This window comes from Electrophorus electricus, chromosome 6 (genome assembly GCF_041902795.1).
Source record: "Electrophorus electricus isolate QZ-2024a chromosome 6, ASM4190279v1, whole genome shotgun sequence".
NCBI lineage: Eukaryota > Metazoa > Chordata > Actinopteri > Gymnotiformes > Gymnotidae > Electrophorus > Electrophorus electricus.
In genome coordinates this window covers 35,931,539-35,945,980 of record NC_137502.1, presented here as the reverse complement: position 1 = coordinate 35,945,980, position 14,442 = coordinate 35,931,539, and the positions used below count along the sequence as shown (strand labels likewise).

General features: G+C 39.8%; 3 protein-coding genes across 9 annotated transcripts in view; all 3 read right to left on the bottom strand.

Annotated features, from left to right (window-relative positions):
• Positions 1-1,261, bottom strand: part of LOC113589459 (peroxisomal membrane protein PMP34) — a 35,082-nt gene extending 33,821 nt beyond the window's left edge. For 5 of the 6 annotated variants that reach the window (XR_014124332.1, XR_014124334.1, XR_014124333.1 and 2 more), the window contains exons 1-3: positions 1,071-1,261; positions 493-553; positions 184-250 (exon numbers count right to left, since the gene is read on the bottom strand). Coding sequence is in view for 2 of the 6 variants with exons in the window: in XM_027029139.3 (XP_026884940.2) it covers positions 184-250; positions 493-553; positions 1,071-1,178 (236 nt within the window). In the remaining 4 variants the exon portion in view is untranslated. Of the gene's footprint in view, positions 1-183; positions 328-492; positions 554-1,070 lie in introns of all 6 variants that reach the window. The other variant, XR_014124335.1, reaches the window with a different exon arrangement.
• Positions 1,262-1,927: 666 nt separating this feature from the next.
• LOC113589462 (GTPase IMAP family member 7) lies at positions 1,928-11,288 on the bottom strand. Its single transcript, XM_081715200.1, is given in 4 exon segments — positions 1,928-3,236; positions 3,239-3,913; positions 4,264-5,088; positions 10,986-11,288. Coding segments are annotated over 3 exon segments (972 nt in total). The 5' UTR covers positions 4,418-5,088; positions 10,986-11,288; the 3' UTR covers positions 1,928-3,093.
• A 622-nt stretch (positions 11,289-11,910) lies between these two features.
• LOC113589463 (uncharacterized) overlaps positions 11,911-14,442 on the bottom strand; it is a 38,266-nt gene continuing 35,734 nt past the window's right edge. For both annotated transcript variants that reach the window (XM_081716692.1, XM_081716693.1), the window contains 4 exons: positions 14,067-14,312; positions 13,717-13,882; positions 12,553-12,655; positions 11,911-12,349 (listed from right to left, as the gene is read on the bottom strand). In XM_081716692.1, the coding sequence (XP_081572818.1) occupies positions 12,342-12,349; positions 12,553-12,655; positions 13,717-13,882; positions 14,067-14,312 (523 nt within the window). In that variant the 3' untranslated portion in view covers positions 11,911-12,341. The remainder of the gene's footprint in view (positions 12,350-12,552; positions 12,656-13,716; positions 13,883-14,066; positions 14,313-14,442) is intronic.

Genomic DNA, 14,442 nt, shown 5'->3' with positions numbered 1-14,442 from the left:
AGTCATTTATTAAACAGACAGAGAAAGTGATGCAGTAAAGGAGAGGCAAAAGATCTGATATTGTACAGTGCCTTTAGACAATAAGGCAGTAGTTTATTTCCAAAGAGCACATGAGTAAAGAGGCTTCAGCAGTGTAAGAGCAGTGCGTGTGTGTGTGAGGGAGTGCAGAGGGACAGGTCTTACAGGCCCTCCTCCTTCACAATCTCAGCCAGAACTGCTGGGGTGGACCTTGCTTTCCGCTGTTCATCCACTGCAAAACAACACAGGCGGCATGCAAGACCCAGCATGTGCCAGATCAGCGCACAGTATGAGAGCCCCAACACGTGCCTGTCAAAATCATGCAAACGTGGTTGACTGTCGTGAACAATGAGTCTGACAGGTGACTTATGAGGGAAATCTGAGGCAGGTCTGCAGTCACATGTTGAGGGCGTGCTGTATCTGAGAGTGAGACTTGCTGCTGGCTACAGTGTGGACAAGAGAGTCAGTGATTACCTTGCAGCCGAAGCCTTGCGGTGTCCAGGGGAAAGAAAACTGTCATTGCTGTCATACTGCCCTACACACATGCCAAAACACCCAGTCACACAACATGACCCAAGCATGTATATGTTCACAAACAGGTGAATTATCTGTCTTAGTGTGTATTATTTTCTTCTTAATTCCCCTCTTCTACTTACACACATAATTCCCTTTATACAGTATACAGTACTCAAGCTGTACCATGTAAGTACATAAAACAGACCTTGAGCAAATGCAGTATACACACAAATATGAAAGACTAGCAATATATGTTTCTCTTTCCTTTTCGTTTTTCTGGTGAACTAGCATGTGGCAAAACTCGCGATGTATAGGCTATGTAAAGCTAACATTCCTTACACATGACAGTATGCACAATGTCCGCAGACTTGCAGGAAATAAGATACTGTGTTGCCATGTTAATACAGAATCTTACAAAAACATATACAGCTTATGGCTTATATCACGAACAGCATTGCAACGGCGAACAGGGAGTAAGTTTTAATGTTAGTCGCACTAATGCGCCGCGCCGACACTTTCCTGCATCTCCTGCTTACCATTGCTCCCGCCACTGCGTGCACGAGACTTCCGTATGAGAAAACATCCGCAAGTTTAAAGTCATCAGGAGCCATTTTTGCAAGAAAAGAAGCACCAGACCGACCCATTAACGTTTGTAAACCATAATCCAAATGCCGTCCGCTAACAGTTTACCTTCCGTTTTCGGTTTGTTTGTCGCTTGGCCAAAGGTTTCCAGTCGACTTATTGTGACGTTGACACATTCGGGTTGACTGTAGCCAATGATACAGGCCGTTCTCCAGTTCACGAAGGTGATTGCACAAATATTGAAAAACGTCACTCAAATACCTCTGTGATTGGATAATTATTTGATCAAATCAACCGTTATCCTGATTACTAAGGCTAAATTAAAGAACAATATCGGAGCTTACAAGTAATCTAACGGTCAGACCATTAATATATAACCTACTTAATTTATTTGCGTGTATAGGTTGGAAGTTATAAGTGGTGGAGTCTCTAGTATATTTTAACTGAGCCCAGATGCGTTAATAACACAAGATATCCAGATATCCCTAAAGTTATGTATGTCTAACCAGACACCTCAGGTAAACTGCAACTCAACCAATCAGTCAAGGTCACGCACTCCTTCGTATAGTTACCAACTGCACTAAACGTGTTCCCTATGTGCAGTAGGCATTCCAGCGAAGAGCAAAGAATCAAAAAGAGATCAAATAATTGATTGAAATATTATAGTCCTCCTGGTCGAAGTATACAGTCACATTCAAAATATGTATATTACCTTTCTACCAGGTAACACCTGGTTTAGATAAAACAGAAAATAACACATTAACAATAACCAAGAAAAGAAATTACATGCGCAAACACTCATGAGCTAAAACAGGTTTATTTCTATAAAGTATTCCAAGAGAATGCAGCATTATAATTGTATGCAACATTGATATAAGCCTTCATATGCTAATGTAACCTACTTTTGGAAGCATGCCACTTTTTATTATAAGATAGCGAACCTTCTGCCAGCGCTGCTAGTTTATCCCTCTAGTGGCGAAACTGAGAACTGCATTGAAAGGACATCATTATTATTATTATTATTATTATTATTATTATTATTATTATTATTATTATTATTATTATTATGGAATAAAATATGAAAAACTACAAAAAGCTTTCGCTTTATTGGTTTTGGTCCCCTGGTGAAATGGTGAATGCAGTGATGGTGATGTGCACACTAGATGTACAATCTTTCCTTTTTAATTACTTAGAAAGGACAATTATTGATTCCCATACATATGCACAAACAAGCAGCAAAAGTGAAAGACTGCTTTGCTGGAAGTAACATGAACAACAGAAAATGAACAGCAGAACACATAATGCTGATAAGGAAAGAACACTATGCAAGGTATTCTGGCCAGGTGGACACCTATGGTCTAAACAATTACAATAGAGCATAGCTACTCACATTCTTCAAAATCAGGCTTGATTTTTCATCTTTTAGCTGTCCTATGAGAAGTTGTCATCATCCTCATCATCATTGTCCAAAATAAACCCAACAAAGAAAAGCACTGTGTTTCTAGTGAACCTACACTGATTACCATTCAATTAAATAATATTATCTGATCATGTTTCTTCATAAACAGTCCAGAAGTAAGAACAAGAATTGTGAACGCATAAATCAGATAAACACAGATCACATTTCACATCATGTTACAAGCTGAGTTACAAGTTGCATGTCGTCATAAAATAATTTTTAAAGAAAGCTTACAGTAATATGTTATTTGCATTGGTAAATGCACAGTTGCATCTGTACTTTGATTGGTTTGTTACTGACCCAGGAGTTTAAACACAAAGTGATCTTAAAACTCTCGTGGTAGCTATAAGGTCGATTTGTCTTATATTTTGTTCGTCAGTGATCTAATTCAGACTGTGCTACACGTGACAAAATGTGCTGGATCATTCAAATGCTGAATCTCTAGGGAGAGGAAGACCTGATTGTACAATAGTAGTGAACAGAGAGAATGAGGTCAGAGGTTGTTAAGGCATCTGTACTTAGTTGACATCTGTACTTAGTTTATTAGTGCTAAAGGAGTGAGTCTTCATTAAGCTAATGGAAACCTTGTGTTTTTGTGAGCTCTCTGCAAGCTTCCTCACATCTTCCTCTTCCTCTCTCCAGGGCTTCTGTTTCTGCCTTTGTCCTTGTAAATTTCGGCCAGCTCTTGCTCCTTCCTCAGAATCTCCTCCTGCCTCTCTCATACCTTCCTCTCAGAGTGCAGATACAGCACTGTGGTGCAGTATTTCCTGCCGTTGATCGCTACTAAAGTCTTAATCTTCTCCATGAGTTTCACCACCTGCTTGCAGCTCTTCATGTTCTTGAAGAACATAAACCCTCTGCTGCTGCAGCGGATGAACTCGCGCAGCGCCTTATCAGAGACAGGGACTATGATGATGACATCATCGGGCATCCTTTCCAGCCGATCGCCGTGTGTGAAGATAATGATCGTGTACTCCCACACTCTCTTTCCGAACATGCTCTCAATCAGCTTGCGCATGTCCTTGTCCTACCTGGTGAGGTTCCCAATGGGCTGCTCAAGCAGGAAGGCATGCAGCCCTGGCTTACACAGCAACATGGATTTCAGGATGTCCTGCAACACCTTCTTCTCCATATGCTTGGTCTTTTTGAGGCTCGTTGTGTCGATCACTGCCACGGGCCTGCCCTGTATGCTGGCATCTGCCCTGGTGCACTGCTGTATTACACGCGCCAGCTGCATGTCCGTGTTGAAGCTGTGGTGGCCCAGGATGGTGTTGCCCGTGGAGCTCTTCCCCACCCCGCGATGACCCAGCAGCATGATATGCCACTGCTCCACCTGCCCTACACCACATGCCACATACTTTGTTTGAAACATAGCGCACATGTGGCTTACAATCAAAAGCTAAGGCGGGCCAAATAGCACAAAGAGGTGCACATTATCATATGGCCTGCATCTACACAACTAGATAATGTACTTCTAAGATATGGTATGCATACTGAATAAAATAGCCAGTGAGTACTACGGGTATAGAACAGTTGTTAAAATGATTGCTAACGCACTAATGCATGCTTAATCTGCTACTGGCAACTGCATACATCTTAAGCAGGCCTGTCTGAAGTATATGAAGGTCTGATCTCAATAAAGTGAAATACTTATAATTTGCTTAATCAGACACAGTGGCTTGGCCTACCTTGTGAGAATGGGGATCTCAGTGAACTGGACAACTCACAAATTTCACTATCAAGCTTGAGGGGGAAAAATGTTATCAATTTCCAGTCAAGGCCATATTGCACTCTGCAGCTCTGGAGTTGTGTGCGCTGAAGTATTTCATATCTGTTTGACATCTAAGGACGTTGGAATGCTGTCTGGAATGTTAACTACATATTTGCTTAAGTTTCGGAAGCCCCTTGCCACCAAAACAGAGGCATATGCTTGTGTAATTCACTGAGTTCATAAGATTTTAAAAAAGAAACATAAAACAAGAAAAAAGGAATAGAAGTACCATACAGGATAGTGGCTTTGACAATGTGTATAGGGTATCTTTATGAAGAGAAAACTCGCACAGCTCGGGGGGGGATGACAGCATCCCTGTCTCCCTCTTGAAACGTCTCCCCATTCCACATGTCATATTCTGTTGTCATGGCTTTTTACCTAGAAAAAACTACATAATACAGCTCAAACATGAATAATCAGCACTGTCACTGCTAAAACAGACGCTTCAGCCAATATAACTTTTTTCAAAGTTAATTTCTATATTGCAGCACATACAGTTTGTCTTTTACACACAGTTATTTTAAAGTAGATTTAATTGTAGCAAAATAACCAAGCACTTATCTTACACCTACACTCCAGGTTCACACGAAGAGGAATGACCCTTCCCTGTCTGCAGATGGTCTGAGGCATACAGACAATTTCAGCACAGCACCTACGTCAGCCAACGCCACCAGGCTCTCTATCCTGAATTCAGCAATGGTATTTCACCAATGAAGAAGGGCATGCATCAGGAGAGAAACATCTGGAACAATAGCCAAGAATATTGTACATGAATATTAATTGCTTTTCCAAAATGACTTAGTGTTTTTGGAGATTTTATCCCAGTGAGATACTGAAAAAATTACCGATATACAGAGGTTATGGAAAGTGTTAATAAAAAAGAACAGAGTGTAAATGAAGTATGCACACACAGACTTGTCTCCCTCTAGTGGCACTGGAGTGAGGAAACTAAACATTTGAGATTGTGAGTTTATTATGGTATAGTTATAGTTCAAATCAGTAGGTGTGTGTTGTTCAAGATTCGCTCCTGTAGTACCCATAAGTGGGATACAAGAATCCAGACATATATATATACAAAAAAAAAAAAAAAGTCATTGTGGGGTGGTGAAATCAAATTGTAGAAACACAACAGTAGAACTCAGGGATATATTGAATAGTGAAAGTGAAAGAACATTTCCACACGCACAATGCGAAGGGAACTCAAGGGATTGGGACTAAACAGCTGTGTAGCCTTAAGAAAACCACTTGTCAGTGAAGCTAACTGGTAAAAACGACTTCAATTTGCTAGGGAGCATAAAGATTGGACTCTGGAGCAATGGAAGAAGGTCATGTGGTCTGATGAGTCCAGATTGATCCTGTTCCAGAGTAATGGGTGCACCAGGGTAAGAAGACAGGCAGCTGAAGTGATGCACCCATCATGCCTAGTGCCTACCGTACAAGCCTGTGGGGGCAGTGCTATGATCTGGGGTTGCTGCAGTTGGTCAGGTCTAGGTTCAGCAACGTTATGTCCCCAAAGAATGAGGTCAGCTGACTACCTGAATATACTGAACGACCAGGTTATTCCATCAATGGATTTTTTTCTTCCCTGATGGCACAGGCATATTCCAAGATGATAATGCCAGGATCCATCAGGCTCAAATTGTGAAAGAGTGGTTTAGGGAGCATGAGACATCATTTTCACACATAGATTGGCCACCACAGATTCCAGACCTGAAACCCATTGAGAATCTTTGGGATGTGCTGGAGAAGACTGCACAGTGGTCCAAATCTCCCATCATTAATACAACATCTTGGGGAAAAATTAATGCAACTCTGGACAGCTTGTGGAAGCTTGTGGAAACGATGCCATGGCCAGGCAGTATATATATATATATATATATATATATATATATATATATATATATATATATATATATATATATATATATATATATATATATATATATAATGCACTACTATAATGCATATCTATTTCCTATTAAATTGTAATAAATGGTCCACTGGTTGGTCCTATCTGCCAAAGCATTTTTTTTTCACATTAGTCAACTTGACTTATAAACTTGACTACTGCAGGCTGTGCAAGGGCAAATAAAGAGAATTAGGAAAATCAGAAACCCACTGAGTTTGGAAAATTAGAGCATACCAATCAGAGAAGACAAGGATAGCTATCCTACATTTACAGAGTCCCATAGGAGATTTAAGATTGTCCACAACTATCTAGTCACTAGCTAGTCAGTGTTCACTCTCATTATTGACCTCCTCTGTTGCTCAGATTTGTTTTCTTTGTAATAAAGAACATTTTGTATATTTTTGTCATTTTGCTTATCCTCAAACCTGCATGAGACATGGAACAGTATTTTCTATGAGACTAGACTCTAATGTGTGTAATGATTAGTGCATTTTGTGCATTCGGTCCTCTGTGAGACTAGATTCTAGTTTGTATAATGATTAATGAAACTAGACTCTAGTGTGTATAATGATTAGTACATATTGTGTATTCTGATATAACAGGCTAAGTAGCTACAATTTTCATTCATTTTCATTTCTGTTTAAGTGCAGTATTACAAAGTGATTTGATTTGATTTGATTTGATTTCTCTCTCTCTCTCTCTCTCTCTCTCTCTCTCTCTCTCTCTCTCTCTCTCTCTTTGTAGATTTTCTCTCTGGGACCAGTTCAGCAGTACTCTGCACCAGAGCCTGCCCACATCTGCAAAGACACCTTAATTCCCATGCAGCCACTTCTGTTCACTCCATGAGCGGCCACCAGAGGGCATGCTAAGTTAAGAAGAGATTCATAATATAGTGATGGCAGGCAGTGCTATCAGGATAAGAAACATTCAGAGTGAAATTATTGAAGATGAACTCTGTCAGCCAATCAACAGACAGAAGATCAGGTGTGAAGTGGATGAGATGCTTTTGTCCAATACAGCATGAACAACAGGATGAAGTGTAGGATGAATTTATGGTGTTTTACTGTAGTTACCAATTATTTAAATATTGAATTGTAATAATGTACATTAGATAGCATCACATGTACAATGTTTGTAATTTTTTATATTGAAACAGTTCAATATGTTGTGAAGCCAATAAAAATGCAAAATAAAACCCTGAAGTAGATTTTTCTTAAAATAGAATAAATGAATATTTACATTAATGTTATGGATTTTATGGATTCTACAGTTCTACTATTATAATCGGTGCAGTACCCACAACAATAAAGAAGATAAGACGTATCAAACTCATATTGACAGGGTCAAGCATTTTAAAGGTTTGGCTTAATCATAAAGGGATGTTTAATTTTGGAGGGTCTGGATAATTCAGTGGCAGATTTAATCGTGAAACAGAAGCTAACACTTTTAAAAGTTCTCTATCAAACTCAGTATGTTATGGGAGTTTGCAAAATATGATGTGCTGCTGTGAGCCCCGTCCAGATGGCCGGAGGGGTAATGAAACATTTTTCTTAGTGTGTTGTAGAATAAAGTTCTCCCTCAATTTCTTTTCTCCCTAATCCAGCTGCCCTGAAGGATAACATAACTTCCTTTTTTTTTGTGGTTGGGGGGGGGGGGCATACGGTTGGCTCTCAAGTCCCACCAGCTCCATTCTATAGGCTGTATTGGTCTCTTTCTGTGCGCTCCTTGGAAGACCAAACCAATTCTCTGGTTCCAGGTGTGGTGGACTCCAGCCTATTCCTGTTCTTTTTCCCGGTGTGGTGGACATCAGTCAGCCTGTTCCTGTTTGCGCTGTTGTGGATACCGTTCAAGTTGTCATTCCCACACTCATTGTCACTCCCATGCCCTTGCCCCACAGCACTTCTGTGCCTACTGAGGCTGTGCTTCTGGACCTGCCTCCGGACCTACCGGACCAGCCATCCTCTCAAACTGTTCCTGTGGCCACATCCCATGGCCACTGGAGATGCTTTTCCCGTTTCTGATTTCTTCCACTCGTCTCGCATTTAGCCCTCTTTAGCGTCTTGAACATTACATTTTATCTCAATCTTTGCTGGTCATTCACTCTGCTCCACCTGTTCCATCTGGTTTGGCACATTATCTTCCATTCATTCCTGATTTATCTCTTTCAGCTTTTCCCGTTCAACTTGGTTCTTCTGCTGTTTAGCTGTGTTTGTTGTCCTAATCATGCCTAGTTCCTCTTTTCCTTCTGTTGAGTCTCACTAGTTCTCCTTGTTCATCTAGCTTTCCTGCTGTTTATTTATTAATCCTCCTGTTAGTTCTGTTAGCTTTGGTTTATGCTTAGCCTGCCCCCATTTTTTGTAGTTTTGGTTATTCTTGTCTTTCTGTCTGTGTTTAATTTGGCCACCTCTGGTTTTCATTTCGGTTTATCTTTCCAGATATTGTTAACCTGATTGTTGTATTTAGTTTTATCCTGTGTCTTGTTACATTTCCCTTCTTGTAGATAGATCTCTACTTTCTGTTTGTTTATTAAACATATCCTTTGCTGTACTCATCTTGTCTGTCTGCTTTCTCTCTAGTTAAGTCTTCCATTCCATACATCCCTAACTCAGAGTATTTGTATTCCTTGATAAGAAGTGATGCATCTCCGTGAGTGTGTTCGCCCTCTCAGCCTCCCATGTCACAAACATTCACCAGACAAAGTCAAATATGTTTTAAATGAACACAGGAACATGTAAATGTTCAGTTCTGAATAAAGTTCCATCAATCCTGAGAAAGTGGTAGTCTAGTGAAGTCAGTACATCCATCTGTAACTTTTCACCAATATCTTCAGGTGGTGTTGTGTTCAGGTGCATCAAAGGGATTCTCCTAGACCTTCAAAATAATCCTTTATTTGCATATAATATGAACTAATAAAAATATAATAAAATGTAATATACTTTACAGGGAATTGGTGTCTATAAATTATGCAATACTATGGTGTTAGATGGTTCTTCACTCTAGTGAGTGAGTATCTAAACATTTACATTATATAATGCTATCTAAAGAGATGAGGTTTGAAGGCAACACAAGATTTACTATCATAATACAAGTCAATTAGTTACATACGAGAATGAGGGAGTTATTGTAATGATAATATACAAATTATACTGTAAATAATAAAGTACCAGCTATACAGCATAGAAAAAACAACCTGAATGTTACTTATAAATACAGTGACAGAGAGAATGTATCAAAGGCTGAAGGCAGCCACCCTACCCAGGACTCGAACCTGGAACCAACAGAAAGTAATGTGCACTCTGACCACTTTATAATTTTCAAAGCACAGCTTAACTCAGGTTTATGGGCATTCTAAAGATGACACAGACCCACATGGTTGAACTGACCTGTTCAAGGAAACTATCCTATGTCTTCCCATAAGGCACTACACTCATTTACTGGTAGTGACTACCTAACAGGTGATGTCTCACCCTTGTGTGTTTGATGGTTGAAATAAGCACACCTTACCTTTGTGGAATAACAGCAATGCTACCAAACTACTGCAGAAGAACAGTCCTGATTGACTGACTGAAATACTGAATACTGACCTCACACACCCCTCACATGAACTGTTCACCCTTTTGCCATCTGGAAGAAGGTACCGCAGCATCCAGTCCCGGACCTCCAGACTGTGCAACAGCTTCTTCCCAGAAGCCATTAGACTCCTGAACTCTGGCTAACTCCAATTCCAATTCAGATTCCAAAATGGGCATTTCTATACATGCTTATACACAGTCACACACACACACACGCACACACACACACACACACACACACACACACACACACACACACATACATACGTACGTACATACATACATATCTATACACACACTCACACATTGTTTTGCATCGGGCTAGTGCTGAAGTCAAACCTCACACAAATAAACTATGCATTCCTGTTGCAGTCTTGCACATTATCCTACTTGCTGCTAGAGTACTGTACTAAACCAGCACTGTACTCTGAACTGTTCTGGCTGCTACCGGTGACTGCTATGTTCAGGGTAGCATGTCACTGATTCCTATGCACAACTCATTTTACATATGCCCAGTACTGTGTACTGGACTAAATAATTGCACTGTCTACTCATTTTGTATTTGTCCTGGCCTGTATTTATTATTGTTTATTTAATGTTTATTTAATGACATTTTTGCACTATATTGGACTGTTTGCACTTGTGTAGCATGTTGTCTGTTGCACTGTTGTTTTGTGTTGCACCATGGTCCTGGAGGAACATTGTCTCATTTTTGTTGTGTACTTGTATAAAGCTGAAATGACAATAAAACCTCTTTGAACTTTGAACTTTGAACTTGAACAGATGCAGACAGTGGAGTGGGAGCACAAACAGACTGGGGATGACAGAAGGATTGGAGGGAGGATGAGGAAACACAACAAAAGATGACAAACAAGGATGGATGACCGGAGGTACAAAAGATGAGGAAAACAAAAATGCAACATAGACCAGTCTAGGGCTAATGGGACTGGAACAAAAACAGAAATGGGCACTGGAATGGACACATGAATGGACACAGGGACAAAAACAAAGGGTCAGGAACAGGCACAGAAACAGGCACAAGGATGGATAACACAACAAGGGGCAAACCAAACCAACAATTATCTGTGCATTCACTGCATCTACTCACATATTGCACTGCAGCTTGTTCCTAGAGACAGGCATGCTCATGGTGCTTACCTGGGATCATAATGCATAGGATCCTGTTTTTTTCCAGGGAACGATGAGATGCGTGTGTACCCTCAGCACCAGGGGATTTGTTGTCTCTGGCTTGGTGGCGGCTTCGCACTGTGTGGGAAAAGCTGGACTTTTGTCCCAGCTAAACAAACACATACCAGTCTCGGTCCTTCACTGTGTCCTTGGTGGGCTGGTCATTCTGTAACATGGAGCGTTTGGGAGACAGATGCAAATTCTGAGAGGAGTGAGATTTATTAAGGTTAAATCCAGAATCTTGGTTATAATCACAGCCTGTGGATGGCATAAGAGGCGAGCTACAAGCTTAGCTCTCCTGGCAGGAGGACGCACCCTCCTTGAACGAGGTAGATGAGCATATGACCAACTTTTGTCACATTTCAGTGCTGGATTTTGTCACACTGGTTGAATGTATCACTTCAATTTTAAAGGAACATAAGTGTGAGCAAGATATGTATGTCCACTTTAGCCACATGGAAGGGTGCATGGTCGGCTGTGTAGTCTACCTCAGTTATTTTTAATTACAGTATTTTGAGTATTTTTCCTAGACATGGTAATTAGATGTGGTGCCTAATGTTGCTGTTATGATAGTTCTAGCAAAACAAAGTGGTAAATGGAGAGAGCAATATGCACATATCTATTCGGGAATCTATTAATATTTTGCATACATAAATATTAATGTTTTTTCATATTTTCAATTATGCTCAAAAGTACTGTTTTATTATATTATAATATATTTATATTGAATGTTGAATGACTATATTATATTTATATTGAATGTATTTAATATTTTCCTGTTTCTCAATATAGCAAATATATTGTCACAGATAGTATGGTTAAATGTGTACAGCAAGTAAGCAAGATGAAAAATAAAAGAAACAAAGAAATAACAAATGTAAAAACTCATACAACATTGTTCTTGCTAATAATGAAATTTATTGAAACAGATATTAAAGGTAAATGTGAGAAATTTGAAAATTAAATCAACAAATGTGAAAACAAAAATCTAAAACTTTTCATGATCACTATGCAAGGTGCACTACATATTTTACACCAACATTAATTCAGTAAAGTTATGGAAAGTCATTCATTGTTAAATAAACCTAATAAAATAAAGATTTTCATAAAGGAATGATCAGAGATTTAAAATAATAAACAGATTTTCATATTCTGATCCTAGTGTCAGATTGACAAAAGGAGATTCTAGTTTATTTTAGTAGAGATTATAGTAGAGCCTAGTAGAGATTATAGTAGAAAATATTTTTTGTTTGCATGCACATGATCTTCAGTGAATGATCCATACAGTTAGGAGATCCACAAAGACACTCTGACTAGTTTTAAAACCTATATGCCTGTAAAAGAAAAATGTCACATTCATACAGAATATTAAACCAAAACACTTCAAATCAAGATTAATATCGGTGATGTTATTAGGTGCTATAAACGTAAACTCAGAATGAGTCCTGCGGCAGGTGTGTTACTATTCATATTGCATCAGTAATTATGTTAGATATTTGAAACCTAAGCAAACATGGAGACTGCTGTGTTGTCTCACCTCTGCTTCTCTCAGTCCTGATAAAAGGCCCCATGGAGATGGAGGAGGTGTCATGGGCATCCACAGACCTCTCAGCTCTGTGGTGGTATCCAGGGTGACAATGCTGAAAAAGAAACAGTGATGGTGTCAAAAGGATTTAATAAACATTACTGCTCATTTAGGAGAATAAATCATTAGAGACTAACATATTCAAGAGTGAACACATTCTAGATGAAATCAATTTACTCCTTTCCAATAAACTTTCATAATGTTTCACAATTGTAAGGGTTGGTGCCAGGCCGAGGGCACCTCCGGCCACCAGAGGGAGGCCTCGAGTCAAGCACGCCACTAATCAGGCTTAACACCCAACAGCTGGGCTAGGCCTATATTAGCCCAGTGACCCAGTCACTCAGTGTTGGGTCTTTGTCAAAGTGCTGAGCCAAGTGCCTAGCTGGATATTGAGGTGCCCCTTAGCCATTACAGTTCCTTTCTGGTTTTGTTTGAGAAATTTTAGTTTGTTTTCCCCAGTGCATCAGGGCTGCCATTCTTCCTGTGGTGTCCTTGCTTCTCCCTTTTCCCACGTTCGGTGGGGTGTTTAGTTTTGTCGTTCTCCGTTTCTCTGAAGGGCAATACACGCAGAGGTAGTTTTATAGCTGTCGCAGGCTAGTGGGTCTTTGTCTGCCTCCCAACATAGTGGCTGGGGTTCAACTCCCCTTTGGTTATTTACTTTTCTTGTTTTACCTGTTCCACAATCTAACTGTTCTGCACATGGACCCACCATTAGTGGGTGGTTGCTCACCCAGTAGGCTGTTGGTGTCATCACCTGGGTTTGAGCTCACCTTATAGTTTCTAATACTTTTTTTTTGGAAGAACAAGGCATGTTTTTGCACCATCAATACAACATTAATGCATATTAATATATGAATGTATATTAAAGTGTGGAGAACACTGTTGGAAATGCTTATATGTAGTAAGACTTACATTTTCTCAAATGAGAAAAATGGATGTTAATTCTTTCCTTTTGGTAAGAGAGTATTACAGTTCTACATATATTCTGTGTGTCATCATTCTACATTGTTAGTCATTATTGTTACCTCTCTGCACTAACATTGTATTTACACTGCATTGCTGAAGCTCTCTATTTAGCACTGTGCCTCTGTGATGGGGGCAGTGGTCAGAACTCACCATTGCACAGTTGTTGTTCTGCAGAAGGCAAAGGTGAATGGAGCAGTGAAGGAAGACCTTGTTAAAGGGGTATTTGTTAAAGGTGAACATCTTGAAGGAGAAGCGGGCTGTTGTGAAGATACCATTCTGAAGGACTTGCACTGTGTTATCTTCCGGATTAGGGCACCTGAAAAACATTGTGGATATTTAATCTTACAATCTGATTTTAAAAAGAACACATGAATCCATGCTTAAACCAAAAGAGTTAAACCAGTTTTTGGGTAGTCCCAACATTTCCCAAGTGCCTGTTGGCAAAAGCTTTTAAAGTTCTAGTTAGCTCTGCATGTACAGATAAAGAAAATGCCCCATACTTATTAATGATGAGGTGCCAAGGGTCAGCAAAGTTGCGTTCATTCTCAGGGGTGGCCCAACATGAATCAATCACTGTAGCAATCTGACGGCTGTCCACCCCCTGGACAATCACTGCGACATAGATCCTCTGATTGACCTCTATGTCTGCACTGCCATTGTAAGGGTGGGAGAAACCAGGATCCTGATAGGGAATCATTCTGACCTGGTACATCCCCACACCACCTGGAAGGGTCTTGTGTACTATGCTGTAGAAAAGTACAACCACACACTGATTAGTATTTGGCAATACTCTCTGTACAAAACATTAAATAAAATTAAAAATATAAATGTAATACAACTGTCATGGCATCCTCACAAATATGTTCGTGCTTTTTG